Raw genomic sequence first — 21293 nt, forward strand, 5'->3', positions numbered from 1 at the left:
GAGCCTGATCAGGAGTTGTTCAGATCACGAGATTCATTTGCAGGATGGGAGCTCAGATTTTAAGGTAATTGAACTGGTTCAACATGAGGAAGTGGTATCTGGGGTTGAGCAAATCTTCATTAGGAATTCATCTTCCTATTGTGAAAGGTACTGGCGGGAACTGTTTTGGTTTTGGTTTTTTTTTTTTTGTTTTTTTTCAGATTCAGGAACTGAGAAATGTTTCTGGTTTCTTATGAATTCCATCCTTAATATTTGTGAAGGGACAGGTGTCACCTTATTTGAAAATGGAACTGTCCACCTCACCTCTTCCCAGCTCTCTCAGCCATTCTCCCCTTAATCTCTGCCACACAAAATCAGTTTTCCTCCATAATGTACATGCCACTCAGTTATCCCCTTAAAAGGCATACTGTTCAGATCAGTTATTCCCCCACAGCCCATTTGTCTTGGATCCTCTCTTCCATTCCACTCAGTGTAACACATTTTTATTTGCATGGCCTGCCAATTTTTGCAAGAGAGAAAGCAATTGGCTTGGCATTTATGGCAACTGGCTATGCTGTTTTTCATGTAGCCACATCCTAAGTGGTAGGCACATAATGGGGATTTAAAAAAAAAAAGCCTCATGAAACACCAGTGGAAAAAATAAAAGCAGAAGGAGCAGTAGTACCATAATAAGTCAGTTATTCTACATTTGTCAAAGCATTTAACTGACATTGAATGGCATCCAGCCATTTCTATACAGCAGGCATAACTTGGACATCTGCACTTATGTTTAAAGTTTGTGTTTTTAATGAATGCATGAAAAATGCCTGTTTATATTGTTTTACTGGCATTACATATAAAATACACATTTGGAGTGTAATTATGTAAATAAGTTGTGTAGTTTGTGTTACAAAGTGTGATCTAGTAGAGAGACTCATTCATTCTGTTGTTTATTTTACCCCATTCTGTACTGCCTATATTGGTGGACTATTTGTCAACTTTTGCATGGCCATTTCAAAGTTTTGGGCTAGTGTAGACGTGGCCAATAAGTAGCAGAGATATATTAGTTAAAATTTATACTGAGAACTGTCACATAAGATGGTAGAAAACTCATAAAGAAAAATAGTCAAATATTTAAATTCCCAAAAATTCTTGCAACCCATTACACAAATGTTGAAGTGCATGTTTTCATATTGCTCATTCAGAAATGGAATCCTATGTCAGTATGTGTCTAGTCACAAATAACCAAAATTACTCTGTCACCTATCCACCCTACCTCAGTTATATTTCTGTGACAGACTGGAGACCCCCATTAACCTCACATATGGCACTAAGGACTCTGCCACATTCCATCTTGCAGTTCTAAATCAAATACCAACACTGCATCTTAACCTCTATATTCATACCAGAGACTTTTCTCTATCTAAATTGTGGTTTTTGCCACATCAGCCATAATAACTGAGCACCTCACAGCAAAGTAGCACTTTCTGGTACAAACCTGCTAATACTACCACAGTCTCACTCTCGTGCAATACCAGGGAGGAGTTCATTGTTCGGAGTCGTGTGCATGCATGTGTGAATATAACTATATAACCATGGGATGTCAGTGGAAAGTCTCGATCAGGGGTCAGCAACCTTTCCAGGCTGAAGTGATTAAATTTGATCTTTTGGCCTCTCTGTATTGTCCAAATGCCTGTGATACTTTCTGAAGTCACTAATAGTCCTACTTACAACAGCTTCATTAATAAATACAGGTGCAGAGCTTTACCATGTAGGTGGTGGTTGGTAGCATTAGCTGGTCTTTTGTTAATCTGTTGGCAGCATGGCTTTGAGCAGGTTCCTGATTGTGTTGGGGAGAAGGGGTGGGGCTGAGCTTCCACCTCTCATGCCAGTGAAAATCAGCTCACATGCCACTCTTGGCACACGTGCAGGGGGTTTCTGACCCCAGTCTAGATGGTTAGCATTTTTAAAAAACCAGGTGGCTTATGTATGTGCTTAAACAGGGATTTAGGCTAGTGCTTGCATGACTTAAAAGCACAAAGTTCCACTGATGTTCAGTGGGATTTCTGTTCCAGAGTTGTCAGATGTTTTTGCAAATCCCTCCCTTAGAAATGTAACTGTAGTCACTCAGGTTTTTAAAATCTTGATCAGAACTTGTAACTGAATTTTGGTTGTAACCATATTTATAAAGCTGTGCCTATGGCTCCGCAAGACGAAAAGAGCTCTGTGTTGTGATTCACTAAATAAAAGATGATATTAGCGTTTTCCTTCCCACTGATACAGTAAAGTTTGTGCACCTTTGTGTTTTGTTTTTGTTTTTTCTCTTTGCCATTTGTTGCTGTTTGGTGACAGTGCTGTTGGGTTACTTTTGAAAACACTTTAATGCATTAATAAGAAATGGTTATGGCAGGCTAATAGGAAATATCCATTTTCATTTTTTCCCCTTCAGATCCAGACATTTCATGTTGAAGCACCATGCCAGACTGTGGAAGATTTAACGAATGGGGTTGTGATGGCCCAGGTGCTTCAGAAGATGTAAGAACAAATTGTTAAATGGTTTGTGGGGCTATTTGCATGCAGAATAGATCATCTGTAAATGTGCCTGGTTATGTAAATGTAAGTACGTTTTCTTATTCAAAACAGACCGCAGTCCAATAAGGACTTGGCCTGCTATGCTTAGTTTGTTTTCACCAACAGCATAATTAGCAGTTATTTGAAAATAGAAAAAAAATCTGAAAAGTACGGTTCATTTAGGGCAAAAGAAGTTTGTGATCAAATAATTTATCAATAAAGTTGAAATTCCATATATAAATAAAACTTAAGAACAATACCTTTTAAATCTCTATGAAAAAGTAGAACTGTCAAGCAATTAAATTATTATTCAGATTTAATCATATTGTTAACAGAATACCATTTCTATAAATATTTTGAACGTTTTCTGTATTTTCAAATACTGATTTGTTACAACACAGAAGAGCGTACAGCACTCACTTTGTTTATTTTTATTTCAAGTATTTGTGCTGTAAAAATATTATTCTTCAGTTCACATCATACAATACTGTATTGCAAACTTCTTATAATGAAAGTTGAAAATATAAATCTATGTGCAAAAATAAGTGTTCAAAAATAAAAAAATACAAAATATTGGTGTCTGCAAGTCCACTCATTCCTACTTCTTGCTCAGCTAGTCATTCAGATTAGTTCGTTTACTTTTGCAGTAGATAAAGCTGCCTGTTTCTTGTTCAGTGTTATCTGACTGTGAGAACAGGATCGCGTTATTTATGTGCCAGATGAGCTAAACATTCATATGCCCCTTTGTGCTTCAACCACTATTTCAGGGGATGTGCCCATATTCATGAGGGGTTCTGCTCAATAATGACTGAGAGCACTTTCATCATCTGAGTCAAAGGCTGATTTTTATTTTTTTTTTTTTTGGCGGTTTGGGTTCTGTACTTGCTGCATCAGTGTCTTTCTCATTTAAGATTCTGAAAGCACATTCCAGATGTTGTCCTTCTTATATTTTTAAAGGTACTTCAGAGTCTCAAACCTTGCCTCAAGTGCAGTAGCTATCTTTGGAAATCTCACATTGGTACCTTCTTTCCATTTTGTCAGATCTGTCGTGAAAGTGTTCTTAAAACAAATTATATGTGCCAGATCATGAGACTGCTATAACATGAAATACATGGCATATAACATGAAATACATGTTTGCTTAATAGGGGCTTAGAAAGCCACAAAGCATTTTTTGATGGGTCCAAATCATTGTCTGGGGTTATTGCCTGAACTTATAAATTACTTAGCTGACCTCTATTACAAACTGCAGGATACATGGAAAAAGTGAATTCAAGCTAGCATTCAACAGGCAGCCAAAAAAAACAACAGGAGTCATACAGTTCTTCCCCAAGGAGTTCAATCAAAAGTGTAATTAACACATTTTTATTTTTTTTTGAATCAGAGTTATCAACATAGGAGCTCTGGAATGGTAGCTGAAGCATGAGTGTTTAGTATATCTGGCCTGTAAATACCTTGCAGTGCCATCTACAAAAGTACCATACAATACCTGTTCTCACTTTCCGGTGACATTGTAAGCAAGAAGCTAGTATCATGATCTTCTGTAACCATAATCAAATTTGGTTGTTTGAGCAATTATCTGAGGATGGAGTGGACCTGTAGGTGCTAACGTTTTGCCTTGTTTTATTTATAAATGCAGGTTTTTTTGTACATAGTTCTACATAAGTTCAACTTTAATTGTAAAAAGACTGCACGACAATATATGGTAAATTAAAAATACGCTTATTTTTGCATTGCCAGTATTTGTAATAAAATATAGTAAAGTGATCACTGTATGCTTTGTTTTCTATATTGTAATAGAAAATATATTTGGCTATTTAGAAAACCATGCAAAATAGCTAATAAATTTCAATTAGTACCCCTTTTGTTTAACAATGTGATTAAAACTGTGATTAATTGTGATTTTTTTTTAGTTAATCGCATGAGTTAACTGCGGTTATTGACAGCCCTGTTAAAAATTTGATTTCAATACAATGTAGCTTAATAGCTGATGACAGTTTATGAAAACTACTATACACATTATATAATGAATTACAAGTTGTGATGACTGTCAAAAAAAGTTTTAGTAACTCAACACATTGCCATCGTTGTCAGTTGTGTCCATGGGAAGTTCTGAAATTGAACAAACATGGGTAATTCATATTTCATCTACTGGAATGAAATCAGGTCACGGTGAGTCAAACCAAAAAAGCAGTGTAAGGATACTTGATGCTCATGTAATATAAGGTCTGTGATGAACAGGATCTATATGTAATATTTCCAGTCTAACACCATTCAAAGACATTCCATTCTTAAAAGGTTAAGTGAGGGGAACAACTCTCTCTACTTAGGATTATTGTAAATTTTCGTTATTGGCCTTTGACGGAGCCAACTACGGATCAAGCTATTGTACACACTGATTCAGAACATGTCACTGTAGTTTGCTGGTAAAAGAGGTTTATTTTCAGTGGTTATTTTCAAGTGTATTGTACTTACTTATCCGAGACAGAGAGGTTTCTATTTCTTTTTTCAGACTATGAATAAGCCTCTCTTTATACAGTTAATTTGATGCTGGATCTAAAGAAATGGCACATGTTCGTCCCCCAAAACTAAAGAGGGCCTTCCTCTGTGGCATCTGTCACCAGGGAGTCTGATACCCACTGGGGGTACATTTGGGGGAAAAAGTCTGACCTACAGATCAACCCATGGGATCCAGTGGGGAAAACTGGTTGGTGGCCTGGCAACTTAATTCTTGGACCACCAACACCCATAAGCGAAGGAGGTGGCTGCTGGGCCTGGCAACTTAATCCTTGGACCACCAACTCCCATAAGTGGAGGAGGTGGCTGCTGAGCCTCTGCATATCTGGCCTTGGGACCTGTCCATATGGAAAAGAGACCTGATTCAATGGGACAATTCCTACATTCTTATAAAAAAATTAATGGGCCGATTGTATTCCTTAATGTGGAGACAGTACAGAACATAACGACATAATTGCTGGACAAAAACAAATTAATCCAAGTATTTTTTGATACAATCCTTCAAAAAGAATAAACATAGATATTTGGTGTTTGGGTTTTTTTAGTCGTGTTCACAGAGAAAAGAGGAGTAGTCTGCCTGCAATACACAGGAGAAAGTGGAAGGAAATTCAATGGTTATTTAATACTTGGAGGCAGCATTTGAAATGTTTTGTAAGAGGATTTAACTTGTTGGAAGGTAAGTTAGGAACTAAAGAGGAGAATCTTGATTTAAAAATGCACTAAACACTTTGCTCCTCCCTGTAACGTTTAAGGAGGCCCTGTGCTATAAAGTCTCATTCTGCTCTGGAGAAATTGTATCATAATTTAGGAAACCAGACACGTTTCATGGAGATTTTCCAAAGACTTCAGTAAAACAGCCACATAACAAAATCCTCCGAGGGCAGCATTTTTGTCACACATACCACACATATGTTGAAATCCTTCTATACAGAAACGCAGCCGGTCTTTGCCCACAAAAGCATATGCTCCAAAATATATGTTAGTCTGTAAGGTGCCACAGGACTTCTTGTTGTTTTTATATAGAAACTGGCATCAGTGATGAAAGTTACTCTGCCCTTTACATACCTTGTCAGAAAACAATCCTGGTATGTTCAAACAAAATGTCAACACCCTAACTGCTGCCAAGTGTGATCAAAAAATCTCTAATATTCACATGTTTTTGTTAAGGCGGCATTAAGTTGGTTTACAAAAAGAAAAGAGTGACTGTGTATATACTATGCCCAGTTTTAAACTAGCATAGTCTTTACTGTTCTGTGTAACATGAAAGATTAATATGTCAGCATTTTAGCCCTGAAAGGGGAAAACCACACACAAATCAGGTGCTGCTGCAACATTAATCAAAAAGGGACTCTTAGCATCTGAAGCAAAGTGCACCATAGCAGAGTATATTGAGGAAAAGTGAGCAATTGTGATAAATAGATCTAGTTACTAAATGCTCTAAGAAGTTGAGTGTCCAGCTTAATCATTCTAGAATCTTGATTCAGAATATTCATGAAAGCAAGAGCATATTCTTACATTATATAGTTTGGTTATTCTTTAATCCTAAAATCATGCATATGTAAGAGAGATAATAGTGGTATATTGTACAGTTTGAATATTCTTTAGTTGTGAATCTTCTGCTATACGTGAAGTACTTTGTGTAACTTCATCACTAATGAGCAGTTGACAGGATTGTTTTCTGTATCCAACTGTTGGCCAACACATCCGGCCGACAGGTGTGCACAGTTAAAAATAGGGGGCTATAGAAGTTATGTCTTGAGTGACATGAAGAGGGAAAGCTCTGGAGTTTTATTAATCATATTTTTAACATTTTGTTGGGCCTTGTGTCTTTCGCACTCCCAAGGGCAATGTCCCAAAAAAGCAAACCTGACTCACTGTTTCCAAGGGTACAGGGGCATTCATTTATGGTTTGCAGTCATAATAGGTGAAAAGTGCACAATGTAAAATTTGCATTTCCATAGCAGCTTTTGAAATGAATGGTGCTTTAATGATCAATAGTGTTATCACTTTTTATTTTCCAGCTTCAGTGCATGCTAGCTTGAATTCACTTTTTCCATGATCCTGTGGTTTGTAATAGAGGTCAGCTAAGTAATTTGTAAGTTCAGGCAGTAGTCTCATATAATGATCTGGACCCATCACAATAGCCTTTGTGGTTTTCTAAGCCCCTGTTAAGCAAACTTCATTGCCATCATCCTTGATGGAAAAATTGTAGTTACAAATATACTTAGGTTTCACAGTAATTGTGAATGTCCCACTGCTAAGAAATGCTTTGGAGCAAAATAGTTGTGATGACAGCTGATTTTGAATTTTTTTTCCAGAATAGTCATGAGGTATTAAATCATTTTAAAAGAAAATTACATCTGCTTCTTTTGTAATATGGATGCCTTGATGACTTTTTTAGGTTCTCGGTAACCTATCACAGTAAACAGAATAGACAGTCAACACCTGTGTCTCAGAAAGCTCACACACAAATCTAACACATTATGAGTATACCTAAGTACTCGGTAAGGCTAAACCATTTTCGGAAGTACACAGGAAAAACATTGGCTACCATTATGTATTTAAAAATATATAGGTACACACAATTTGAAACAGCCAGTAAAGTTTTCCTTTTGCTCCTTCAATTCAAACAGGTGCCACAGAAAGGACCCTTAGCCCAGAGGCAGGCGGGACTGTTCAAGCAAAGGAGGGGGAGTCCAGGGCTGACTTCTCCATTCCACCATTCCTTCTAGATCAGCAGAATGACTCCCACTCCTGTCCCAAGACAACCAACTAATTGAGGGAAAACTGTCACAGGAGTAGAAATGCATGACAGGAGAAAGGTGGGTGCTAGAAGTTATTCGGAAAAGTTGTTGGCTAAAGTTAAAACAAAGAGTTGAGCACTCCAGCAACATCCTTTTATTCAGTGAAGGGCAAATTCACCTCAGAAGCCAATAGGTCACTTACTGCAAATAGATGATGTAGAACCAGTACTACAGACATGCTGTCTGGTGCTTGCTTCAGTCATCTCCAGTAATACCCAAGAAGACTTGAAGGATTGTGAGAGTTTGATGCAAAAATCTCTCAGCAAGTGCCCATTATTAGAATGACAAACTGAAGTCAATTAGGTGACTTAGACTTTTTCATCACCTCATTCCCTTTTTGAGAGGTAAACTGTAACATCCCTGTCTGAATTTTTTGTGGGTTGCTTTACACAACTGCCTCCATTGTACAGTCCTATATTTAAATTTATCTTCTGCTGATGTGAGTTCGCTGTGGTCATACTAACATCAATCTTTTATTTCATGGTGAGAAAAAAAAATTCTATCCATTTCTAGATGGCATCAGGATAAATCACTCCCTTTTGCAAAAGATCATCAAGAAAGTGGACTGTCGCTGGAAAAGTTGAAAAAGTTTCTACTTAGGGTTGCTATTAGACTCCTGACAGGGTGTTCAGTTTTCCACAAGTAACCAAAATACTGTAAGCAGGAACACGGATTAATGAGATCAGGCAGTGTGCTGGATAGAAATCTGAAGATATCAGGCAGGCTGGTTTGGTTTCCTACGTGACTCTCGTGATCTCGGCCCATCTCCATACATGGATAAAGCTGACTCATCTTCTCACTGAAGCTCATATTGTTGAAAGTTCTGAACACAATGGTATCTGTTTCCCTGTCAGTTTGTTGACTTCTGCGTTAATGAAAGGGACTCACCAGATGTTCAGGGCAGAGTACAGTAGGACTAAAGAGGCCAAACCAAGTTAATATTTTCGGTCTTGGGACAGTGCTGACTACAGTAGCCTTTTACTGGAGGGTGTGCTGGCCAAATTCATGGTACACATTCTAGGGTACACTTTGAATGGAGAGTTTACCAGCCTACAGTGCTTGGAACCCTCAAAGAGTAGTGTCCATCAACAAATACAAATGGGAAGAGTAGAAGACGACTCACACATTTATGAATTCTCCCATGAAAAGAAAATCCAGGTTGAACCTCTCTAGTCTGGCACCCTGGGGATCTGAATGGTGCCGAACCAGAGAATTTGTCAGACCATGGGAGGTCAGAATTGCCTGGCAGTGTTACCAACACTTTCATTGCTTACTGACAAAACAAAAAGCAGTCTGTTCTGGTCTGGCTATGGTCTAAAGAAGTGGGTCTGTCCCACGAAAGCTCCCCTAATAAACTATTTTGCTAGTCTTTAAAGTGCTACTTGACTGCTTTTTGTTTTGATAGTGTGTAGACAAACACGGCTTCCTCTCTGTTACTGCTTACTGAGTTCTTAGAAGACACTTGGGGTAAATTACAGCTAAATAACAGCACTGAATACTGAGAGCCAGGACTGATGGCTGTAAGTAAACTGTATGGGACCATGGGAAACTTGATAAGTGGTTGTCTGGCTAACTAAAATCATGCCGGATTACATACATTGCCGGATGGGAAAGTGCCAGACTAGAGAGGTTCAACCTTTATGTTACATTTAAGAGTAAAGTGCAGATGAAGACATGGGCAGATACCAGGTGTAGGCATCCTGTGTATTTGCTCCCTCCCAAAAAGACAGTGAAGGCAGTTGTTTGTTTGGTGCTTATACCACACTCATTGCAGTGAGGTCTGAGGAAGGCATAGATGATAGCTACTCTTGACAGTCAGAATATGGTCTTCCAGGCTGAGCTGAATGGAGGTTGGCATCAAGATTTTGCATTCATGTGTGGCTTAAATTTTAAACCAGCTGTCTAAAAGGGGAATGTGAAACTAGATGTCAGCATGAAATGACTGATGCTCTTAATTAAGTGGCCTTCCAAAACTGTGAGCTGCTTGGGTTGGTAGGAGGAAAGCATCATGGCAGAACACAGTAGAATATTGAAGGGCTTTCTTGTTGGCAAGGCTCAGATGATCCTTCAGACCACTCTTGATAAGTTACTCATATGAACCAATGCAGCATGGTTAGTAATTCTGCTGAAAGACACAACTAGATCAACTTGGTCACCTGGCTTTTGTTCATGGCCGAGATCAACCAAAGATACTAGTATAGTTTTTTTTGCATTTTATCCAGCCCTCATGTAACTAGAATCTGTATGGTGCTAGCATTGTCCCGCTGATATTCTCTCATTAATGTCCAGAAAGGGGAGATTTGGGACTGAGTGGAAAACAGACAAAGACTATGTCTACATTGCCTCATAAAGTTCATTTTTAAGGCACTTAGTTCGATTTTACAATGTGACTATCTTCACTGCAAATACCATCAGGTCGATTTTAAAGGGCTCTAAGATTGTCATTCTTGCATCGATCCTCCAATGCAGCATAACACCAAGTTCAAATTTTAAAAGATTACATTAATCCTAGTGCGGAAACAGCGTTACTTTAAATCAATTTTATTGTCCTCCAGAGGAGGCCCACAGGTGTCCATTCTGGCTGCTTTTACCTCTGCTGCTCTCCAGGTGCACAGTAAGTAGGTAACAGGAAGCCAAAGAAGTGTAATTAATTTTCTGTCTCACCAATGTCCATCCATTGCATCACATCTAACCGTCATGACTGTTCAGGATTCTTCTGAACTGAGTTCTCAAGGTCACAGAAGAGCTCCAGCATGGAGCCGTAACAAGATCCTTGATCTCATTTCTGTGTGGGGTGAAGAATCAGTGCAGAGCAGACTGAGAGTCAGTATATGAAATGCGGACATTTGTGAGAAGATTTCACGGCATGATTGATAAAGGGTGTGGCCAGGATGCTCAGCAACACAAAGTCAAAATAAAGGAGCTCTGGCAAAATTATCACAAAGTGCAAGAAGCCAACAGGTGATCTGGGTCATCTCCCAAGATGCGTCACTACTATGAGCAGCTCGACGCCATTCTCAGGAGGGACCCAGCCATGCTCCCCAAGGCTAACACGGACTCTTCAGGAGACTTTTCTCAGATCTTCCATGAGAACCAAGAGGGGGAGCAGAAGGTGGAGGTGGATGAAGAGGAGGAAGCTGACAGTCAGCAGGCACTCTAGGAAGCTGATCGTGCCAGCCCAGTGCTCTTTGTCACCCTGGAGCCAGTCCCCTCATTGACACCTGATGCTCTGGGATCCAGCAATGCTTTTGAGGGCTCTTCAGGTGAGTATAATTTTTCAGAATGCTACAAACAGATTGCAGCTTGGTTGGGGTATAGGTTTACTTCTGCTGAGCATATTTTTTTGAACTGCTACAAGTTGGTTGTGGGTCAGGTGCAGTGGATTTATACCTGTTAGAACAGCTTGTTAATATGTCTGAGGATGGAGTGCTTATGCTTTCTGGAGATCTTCATAAAGGTCTCAGCCAGGTACTCTTTTATTTTTCACACGAGGCTTTTGCGGAGGTCTGATGTATGATGGTTTCCACGATAGCACATCTTGCCATGCCAGGCAACCAGTAAATAATCTGGTATCATGGCACCACACAGAATTCTGGCAAATTTTCCAGCCCTGTACTCACACAGTACGAGCATGTTTTCTTTTTCACTTTCTGTTATTCTTAGGAGGCTGATATCTCTTTTTGCAGCCTAGAAGCAGCACGGGAGGTTTCATTAGAGTTAGTCCTCTTAACATTATCACACTGCTCTCTGGCCATATACATTTCCCAGAACTGCCCTGCTACACCACATGGCTGGTGGATTCTTCATCTCCACCCTCTTTGAGCTGTCCTGGCTCTCTCCCCTCCCACCATGCCGCTGGCTTTTTCCCTGCAAAGGATTTATGAGGATCCCCTGAGAGAGGGTTGGTTTTTTTTTTTTTTCTGAACTTTACAGTTTACGGGCTGACTCCCTCTTTCCCCACCAGCCCACCATGTGGCTAGTGGCCTCAAACCCCCGCCCCGCCATGGCTGCCAGGCTGTGCAGACCCTGCTTCCAGACATCAGAATGTCCAGCACAGGCTTTCTCTGTTTTATATGGCTTTTTCCGTGCACAGGATTTATGCCAATCAGCTGAGAGAGCTTTTTTTCCTGTGCTTTACAGTTTACTGGGCTTTGTTTCAACCTCCGCGCCCACCACCCTTAAGCCAGAAAGACCTTACCTTGTCTGCAATAAAATGGTCTGAAAAAATAATAGATTCTGTTCTGCAGAGGTTGATTCATTGTCATCCTTAAGAAGCCAAAAGTGGCCTTGAAAAAAAAAAAGTTGCAGTGATTGTCAAACAGAGATCCATTCATTCTATAGGTAAGCACTTTGTGCCACATTTAAAAGCAATATCTAAAAATTTTGACCTTCACTGTCTTCAACAGGCAGCATGAGTGAGGGAGACAAGGTTGCTGTGATGAGGCAAAAAAAGAGATCCAAACAGGACATGATCCTTCAACAGCTTGAGAAGGTAGACTAGGACCTTGTCAAAGCTGCTGTTGACAGAGGGTGGACCCAGCAATGTTGACAAACCATGCTCCAGTGAAGGAACAAGGACTCAGCAGAGCAAACCAACATCTTGTGTTCCATACTGAAGCTGCAGAGGAACACCCACCATAGGACTCATTATGTGGCCTCCACACCCTGTCGCCCGGCCTCTCCTTGATATGGCTTGACACCCGCCCACCGTCGGGGTCCCCAAATGTGGGGGGAGAGGGCAAGGGCAGTTTTGTGCTCCACCCTCATGACCTCCCCCCACTGCAAAAGGCTCACATTCTCCACCACTCGTGATGCCAGGGTTCCCTTCTTTTTTCCTATCCCTTAACCATCCCTCTCCCTAAATAAAACTAATCATTTTGTGAAAACCACAGTGTCATTTATTGGCTCACATAAGGTGAGGTGCAATTGGGGGTGCTTTCACAAGGGTCAAGCACACATCATTGTAAGGGTGGTGTCACAGTAGTAAAATGCAACAGATTCACGTGGCTGTCAGCTCATTCATAATGCTATTTCTCAAAACCTCCCTGATTGCTGTTGCTTCTGCATGTGCATTGATGAATACCCTTGTGTCCAGCTGTGCAGAAGCACAGCCCAGGGCATCTGTCTCTGCAGCGCAGGTTGGCATGACATTTTCCCCTTTTTTAATTCGCAAATATTATAGAGAATACACTGTGCTGCACCCACGGTGGGGATGTTCGTTAGACAAAGGTCCAAATGGGTCAAAAGACACCTGAATCTGGCTTTTAAACTGCTAAAGACACATTCTACCACCATTCTATGCTTGCTCAGTCTGTAGTTGAAGCACTCCTGGCTGCGGTCTAGGGTGTCTGTGTATGGCTTCATGGGCCAATGGAGCAGAAGGTAAGCAGGATTACTATGGGCGTCTCCACGTCGCCAGTCTTGATTTTCTGGTCTGGGAAGAAAGTCCCATCCTGTAGCTTTCTGTACAGACCTGAATTTCTAAGGTTTGCATCATACACCTTTCCCAACCATCCCATGTAGATGGCGGTGAAACATCCTTTGTCATGCACCAATGCCTGCAACACCATGGAGAGTTACTCCTTGTGATTTATGTACTCTGAGGCCAGGAGGTCTGCAGCCAGGATCGGGATGCGTGTTTCATCTATTGCCCCACCATAGTTTAGGAAGCTGCATGGCAGCAAAGCCGTCTACTGTGTCCTCCTTTTTTCCCAGAGTCACGGTCTTCTGCAGCGTATGGGCACTGATTGTCTTAGTTACCTGGATCACTGTAAATCTGCCCACCCCGAACTGATTTCCCACTGGCTGGTAGCTGTCAGGTGTTGCAAACTTCCACAGAACAATTGCCACTCACTTGTGAACTGTCAATGCAGGTCTCCTTCTGGTATTGTTGCACTTCAGGGCAAGGGACAGCAAATCACAAGGTTCCATGAAGGTGGCCTTGCACATGCGGAAGTTCTGCAACCACTGCTAGTTGTCCCAGACTTCCACAACAGTGCAGTCCCACCAGTGTGTGCTGGTTTCACGTCTCCAGAAGCTGCACTCCACTACAAGCAATGCTTCCAGGGCAGACAGCAGCTCTGCATTCCTGTTCTCCAGTTCTTGAATATCATCACCTGAATCAACCACATCAGTCTCTTCCTCCCACTGGCTTTGTCTAATTAAATACTGCACGGCACTTTGGGAAGTGGCCATAACACACGGTGCAACCACTCTGAGCTGTTCAGGATCCATGCTAGCAACCTACAGTACCGTGAGCCAGAGGCAGGCTTTGGGAAATTGGCACAAAGAATGGCCCAGAATTCCTTGGGCTGCCTGTTTGTTTTCCAGAGGCAGAGGGTTGGGGGCATTGCACCCTGGGATGATGACATCAGATACCCACAGGCACTTGTGGCACATTTTTTCCCAGAAGCCACTCGTACAAAAACTCAGACTGCAACAGGGCAAGAACACTGCGGGATAGGTATCCACAATGCATTGCTGACACAGTCAAAAGTAGATCAGGCAATGGAGACGTGCTAAGTCGACTTTCTGGACATTTGTGGACACTCATCTTTGACCTCATAAATTTTAGTGGTAAAAAGTTGACTTCAATAAATTCAACTTTATTTCTTAGTGCAGACATAGCCAAAGTAAAACAAAGGATAGCTTCTTGTGTGAGGTCTTAAACACTACTTATTTCGAAGGAGGCTGACACAATGCCTTCATGTAATCATTAACAGTTTTCTCAGTGTAGGGAGCTAAGCTTTTGTTCCTGGATTTATCTGTAACATGTGGAGCAAGGGTTCATTTCACTGCTAATGGGACAGTCTATTTCACACAGCAAGTGAGCTCCATCAACAAAACCAGATGAAACTCTACCGAATATATTGCATTTGCTGTTTCATGTTTTTGTACTCTTGAGTCTGTAATCATGGATCTCAGCTGTGTCTCTGCATGGGAGCACTCTGTAGTCATAAGATTACCTATTACTTCAAACATATAACTGGAGAAGAATGATTTTTAGATCCTGTGTCAGAGAAAAAGAAATATGCCATAGCCTTCATCGTAGCCTCTCTGCAGAGGAGTGTGTGAAACAGCAGCTGGAATCTGTCAAGTTGAGACACTTCCACCATTGTGGTGTTCTTTCTCTTTTGCCAAGTAGTCTATCACAGACCATTTGTAAACTCTGGTAACTCCAGAGGGGCATCATAGAGAAAAGGGATACCTTGTTACTAGTGCAACAGGAGTTGAGGATGATCTAGCCATCAAACACTAATCTAATGGTTGGCCAGCTGTATCCAAGGTTTGGGCTTCATTTGCATCACAAGGCATATCAGTGCATTTGATAGGTTCTAAATAAACAGATAATCCTAAAAACTCTCAATGTGGCTTGCACGTAATAACCTGATATTCTTTCCTGACCACCATGGTCAAATTTTGATTTTATTTGTCATCAAAAATGTCGGATGCCCTACAGTGAAGTGCTCTGTGATACTGTGCGGGGGGGCGCATTGGTTTAATAGATGCAGAGTTTCCACCTACTAAATAGCTAATTTTCTAAAATGATTTCTGTTGTCTCTTTGTCCTATGTGGCTGTTTGCTTTCTTCATCATTTAGAGAGATGGACTTTGTGTGTGTATAAGAGAGGGACCATGAGCATGTTTTTGGGCAGGGGGTGGGGAGGGAATCTAGAAGCTGGTTATATAAAAGTATGATCTTGGTGTTTTTTGTGGAACTGACAATTAATTTTAGTTCTTGGTGTCTCTGTAAGTGAGAACAGAACACTGCCAGAATTCCTTGTTGTGTAACGAAACGTGTATCTTTGAATAAACAGTTACAGAAAGAAACATTGTCTATTCTTATCTAGTCTCTGAACCTTGGGGAGAAAGCCCTAGCAGGTGTCGTAGCTCTGGGAGGACATCTGCCAGAGGGTTAGAAAACAGGTGACTAGAAAATGGAAAGACAGACTGAGCAAGACTATATGAAATAATAGTGTGCCCTGAATGTAGAGCACTGTGTTCTATCTTGGGCACCTCACTTCAGGAGTCAAAGTTGGAAAAAAAAACGTGCAAAAAGAATGGCTGTAAAAATTATGTTTGATGGGGCTTACAATAAGAAGACTTTTAAAAATGCTGTGATAGACGAGAAAAAGCTTTAGCAAATGTTCAGAGGTAAATGTTAGCCAAGTGTTCCTTTTTGTTTTTTTCTACGGAAAAAGAATGGATTTATTTGAATTTTTTTAATTGAAATTGAAAGAACTATTTAAAGTTAGTATGTGGGACCTCATTGCTTCAGGCGTTCATAGTAATTATGTGTAGTTTTATTTAAAGCCTGTAAATAATAACACATAAGTATGCATGCTAAATATAGTTATTGTAAGGAAATTCATGATTCCAGGTGTCAGGTGATTGAGAGGACTGGAAAGAAAATTTTCCATTTGCAGAACATAGTGCAGATTGGCCGGGAGCTTTGTCCAGTTGTGCTGGAAGGAGGACAGGAAACACTGGATGTGGTTCCATCAGGGTGCAACTTCAGTCTTAAATGTCTATGGGGGCCCCAACAAATAAAAGCATGCAGTGCTGATCATCATTTTAACATACACATGAGGGGCTTACTCATTCTTATCCCTAGCCAACCCACTTCTGTGATTTATCTATCCCCCACTTGAATGATGGCTTGGCAGGGTAGTAAGTAGGGAGGGAGTTGGCTTCCTGTCATATTAGTCACAGGATTATGGATGTTGCCGGACGAGAGAATGCTGTCACTGGGAGAGTGGTGCTGCTCTTCCAGGTCCAAGTGAAACAGGGTTTGTCCTGCATTGTCATGGACCTATATAGTCCCTCCTCTATTCCGGTCGCTGGCAGGAGGATGGGTCAGCATGTCCCCGTACTAATCTGGTCTGCACCAGAAAGTCACTCACTGTCTTTCTGCCACACAAAAGAGCACTCACCATTTAAGATAAGCTGGATAACAACCTTCCCATGGCTTTGGGGCAGCGAGGCCAGTATTAAAGTCACCCCAAAAGCACTATGTAAGTATTGAATACATTCAGATTGCACTATGATGTGCGTGATATGAATTATTAGACTATATTGATAACTGTATGTGCATTTAAATGAACATAAATATAAGGGTCTTCTGGACTCTCTCTTGTTAGTACTAGAAATTGGTTTTGTAATGGATATGCTAATTTTATTTACTTTCAGAGATCCAGCATACTTTGATGAAAACTGGTTAAACAGAATCAAAACAGAAGTAGGAGACAATTGGAGGCTAAAGGTATTTTCTTCATGCTTTGCTCCTCTACAGTTTTAGTTCTTAAGTGTTTTTTCAATATTAATTTATTCCTGATCTAAAGAACTTAGAGTAGAAGATCTCAAACTAACTACAGTAAATGTAATTAAGGATTCTCCATTATCTGAAGTTTTTAGCTCTTGTACAGTTTAATTCAATGTCAAAAACCAAGTTAATGATGTAAATCCATTTCACTGATAGATGAGAAAACTTAGCAGAAAATTAAACCTTAAAAGAACTTTGAAGGGGTTTCTTTGGTTGGTATTTTTGGTGAGGGGCGTGGAGGGGAGTTTAAGAACATATTAACAAGTAGTAAATTTGAATGAAGGTAAAATTTATTTTTTAAATTACGTACAGCTAAGTGCACAGCTAAATTACTCCAAAATCATGTTTGCTGTTCAAAAGATAGTGGGAGAACATGCCATCTTATTAATTTGTTTCATATGAAAGTATATTCAGTTGTACCTGTTTACTAAAGATAAAAAAGATACTTCTCTTTACTACTACAGTGCCAGCTCAGCTATGGAAGAGCAAACTATTCTGGTTTGGATTGTGCATAATCATCAGATTTGTTAACTAATTTGTACTTCCACAGCCACTTGTGCAACTCAGCCACCTTGTAATTATATCTTCAATGACACTTTTATAAATCTTCAAATCAATAGAGATTGCATGAGTGTAATGGGGCGAGTACTTTTCAGCTCCCACAAACAAGAAAAACAGAGCTGCATTGTGAGATCTCAGTGCTGGTGTGTGGAAAAATCTCTTCAGTTTTAATCTCGGGGTAGCTGTGTTAGTTTGCAGCTTTGCAAATAACAAGCAGTCCTGTAACACCTTAAAGACTAAAAAATCTATTTGATTTGAGATGTAACCAGATGTGCAACCCTGCAGCACCATCTTTCTAATTCCCTTTCAGGGTAGAACCACAGGTGAAGGGTGAATTGCTGCAAAAAAAAAAAAAAAAAAAGTTGTTTGTGCCTTGTTATTCCTCTTCATCCTTTTCCATGAAAAGGTTTTTTCTCCTAGAAATAACAAGCCTTGACTGCTGTTTTTCTGGTGCATCTGGAAAACCACTGCTCAAAACCTCAAAATAGAAAGTTCAACTGCAGCTTTTTTAGCTCTCCTTGAAGTTGGAGGAAGGGAATGTTCTTCTTGTCAGTTTGCATTTGACAGGAACACTCCCTTCATTCCTCTCTCCTTCCCTATCCACTTCAAAATGTTTAAAGAAGCCATAATAATCTCTTCCACATCTCAATAAAGATTGGGAAAGCAGTAGCTGAGATTTGTGTATTGATGTCATTATCTTAGTTTTTCAGTCCTCCACTTAATAAATAAGATAATTGAGAGAGAATATTTTTCATGCAAGGAGTGTTCTCAAGGAAGCACAAAAAAACAAAAACCCATCCCATAAACAATGTAACTGTTAAGGATAACCTTTATGTAAGGTTCATAAAAAACAAAGGGCACAAACAAAATATTTAACTCTTCCTTTGTAGCCCCAAAATTTGCAGAGATCTTTGATTTAAGGAGTAGGCCTGTCTGACAAGTAACAATGTTAAAGTAGTTTGTCTTCATCTCCATATATATTGGTCATTTGAATCATGGTGGGTGGGAACATCTTTGGTATATATACTTTGATGTCTTACTTCAAGATCTAAGATGTCAGTGGCATCTATCTGTGAACGGCCTTAATGGTTTCCCTGATTTTTTGTGATCACTCTCAAAGAGAGAGGAAAAAAAATTATTGTTTCTCCAGAGAGAAAAAATTATTATTGGAGTAGCATGTTGTATACAGTTCCACAAAGCTTTGTTATAATGAGCAGAAGAATGTTCTTGCTGTTTGTCGGGCATGAGACAGCTCCATTCCTTGTCTCCAGTGTTACATGGTGTGGTAGGTGAACACGCACTAGAAGCACAAATCAAGCGTGTCTCCCAAGTGTGGGGACTAGATGAGGTAGAATACAATGCAGCAGTCTTGTTTCCCTGATGCACCCTGCGACAAGATTCCCTAGGAGCACTGTGCTCTCTTAACTCTCACCAGCCCGGACTATCTCCTGCAATGCCTTGTTAGTGATCAGCAGCAAATCTTCCAGTCACTGTTATCACCTAACACAATCACATGTGGAACCCCACACCCAGCTATATTGCATGAATATTTCCAGACCCACTCATAAATCAATCTGAGTAAGGAACCAGCCAAATCTCCCTAGCCACTCCTCCCATCCCCCAGAGTACACCGTCTAATTTATTAATTGGTTCAGCAGTGGAAAGTGGGTGTACTTGAGTAGACTTGCCACCTATTGTACCAGTGAATCTGTATGAAGATAAGCAGCAAAAGGAATTTATTGACTACAAAGATAGAATTTAATTAAATGGCTATAAGTGATAGGAAAAAGAGTAGTTACCAAAGGAAAAGAAAATATAAGCACAAAGTCTAATAATCTTTCAATCCTGTTAGAGTGGGCAATGGCTAGATCAAGCAGTTTTTCTCACCCCACTGGATACTGAAGTCTGTAGTACACATTTCACCCTTGAAATCTGGGTCAGTCCCCTCTGTTGGAGTCTTCAGCGTGTCCTTGCTTGCAGCACAGTGGGCCAGGAGATGCAAAGCTTGGGTTTCTGTGTTTGGTTTGCATACCCCCAGTCAGGGGTCTGCAACCAAAGTAGCAAGAAGAGCCATTTTTTCAAATTCAGTTACAAAATCAATCCTTCAAGAGCCGTAGTGCATGGGAATATATGAGAGCCAAGAAACATCAAACTGTGCTTTTTATCATCCCTATCTTAAGAATAGCGTGCACACAATGATTTGTACCAGTCAGAAAGAGTTATAAAGTTGTTACCCCATCTCCAGGCTTTACCTGCCTCAGCCCCCAAATCTGTCCCCTATCCCCAGGCTTTACCCACCCCCCAGCCCCAGGCTTAACCCCTCTGAGCCCCAACCTCCCCCTGCATCCTGCCTGCTGGCTTAACTCACCTCAGCACATGCAGCTCTGCAGTGGCTGTGGCTGCCTCTTTACCCCACTGCTCCTCACCATACCCTCCTTCTCCTCAGTGTGGTTGCATGGCTCCAGCAGGGGAGGCTCAGCCACTCTTCCCCCAGCTTTTCTGCTAGCTTAGACTTCTGCCGACCTGGGGTAGCTCCTTGCCCAGCTGGCTTTTTCTTCTGGGCTTCCTGCTGCGGCTGACTGCTGAGCAGCTCCGGGTACTGCCGCTTAAACAAAACATCTGAATTCAGTTCATTCAACAGGGGGCAACTGCATTTTAGTTTTTTGTTTAAGCGGCGGCAGCCTCCAAAGCCATAAGAGTAGTCAGCAGCGGCAGCTCTTGGAGATGCAAATGGCTCCTTAAAGAGCTGCATGCGGCTCTGGAGCCACAGGTTGCCGGCCCCTGTCCTCAGTCTATATGCTTGGGAAGCCCAAGTCCAGGCATGTCTGTGGGTTATTCCTGAGCTTCCAGACAAAGCTGAGTAATTCCCATGTTATGGCCTCATGGAATCCTAGAACTGGAAGGAACCTTGGGAGCTTATTAAGCCCTGTCCCCTGCACTTATGTCAGGATTAAGTACTATTAAGTTCTGTCTCTGTAGTCAATAAACTTCTTTTACTTTTATCTTTACTAGTGAGCCTGTATGAAGTGTGTGTTATTGCATTGTTGCTCCCTTGCTGGATAGTGGTTGTTGACACCCCACAGACACATTGGCTACTCTTCTTTTTGTCTCTGGGATGCTGCTTTCTAATTGATTCCCCAACTTACAGTATGTTTTAGTGACAACCATACAACACATTAATGTAATTTTATAGGAATTGATTTACATTTGTGGATAGAGAAATGATGTTCATTGGATCGTAACCTTTCCCTGATACTTTGTTAGGCATGATTTATATGTAAGATCATGATGATATAAAAAGGAGAAATTTGGGAGTTACAAGGTGCTCCCCCAAGATAGTGTCATATGCCCTCCCAGCCGATATCCCCTAGGTCCATTTTCATTGAGGAATTTAGTAAATTACCTTGTCATAAGTTAAACCTTAGACGAGAGTTTTGATTGTATATTGGAGAAGTGTGAGATGCGTGGCAGAGTGCTACGTTAGCACGTGCTTTGATTAGGTATTTGATCATCATAATATCTTTGAATTGGTCTGAAATTA

The 21293-nt window shown here is 40.7% G+C and overlaps 1 protein-coding gene across 2 annotated transcripts in view; it reads left to right on the forward strand.

Annotated features, from left to right (window-relative positions):
• HOOK3 (hook microtubule tethering protein 3) overlaps window positions 1-21293 on the forward strand; it is a 90528-nt gene that overhangs the window by 8076 nt on the left and 61159 nt on the right. Inside the window, exons 2-3 of one of the 2 annotated variants that reach the window (XM_074994589.1) lie at window positions 2429-2514; window positions 17059-17131. In XM_074994589.1, coding sequence (XP_074850690.1) covers window positions 2429-2514; window positions 17059-17131 — 159 coding nt within the window. Of the gene's footprint in view, window positions 1-2428; window positions 2515-7726; window positions 7889-17058; window positions 17132-21293 lie in introns of those variants that run through there. The other variant, XM_074994590.1, reaches the window with a different exon arrangement.

The sequence above is a fragment of the Carettochelys insculpta genome, chromosome 5, assembly GCF_033958435.1.
Source record: "Carettochelys insculpta isolate YL-2023 chromosome 5, ASM3395843v1, whole genome shotgun sequence".
Lineage (NCBI taxonomy): Eukaryota > Metazoa > Chordata > Testudines > Carettochelyidae > Carettochelys > Carettochelys insculpta.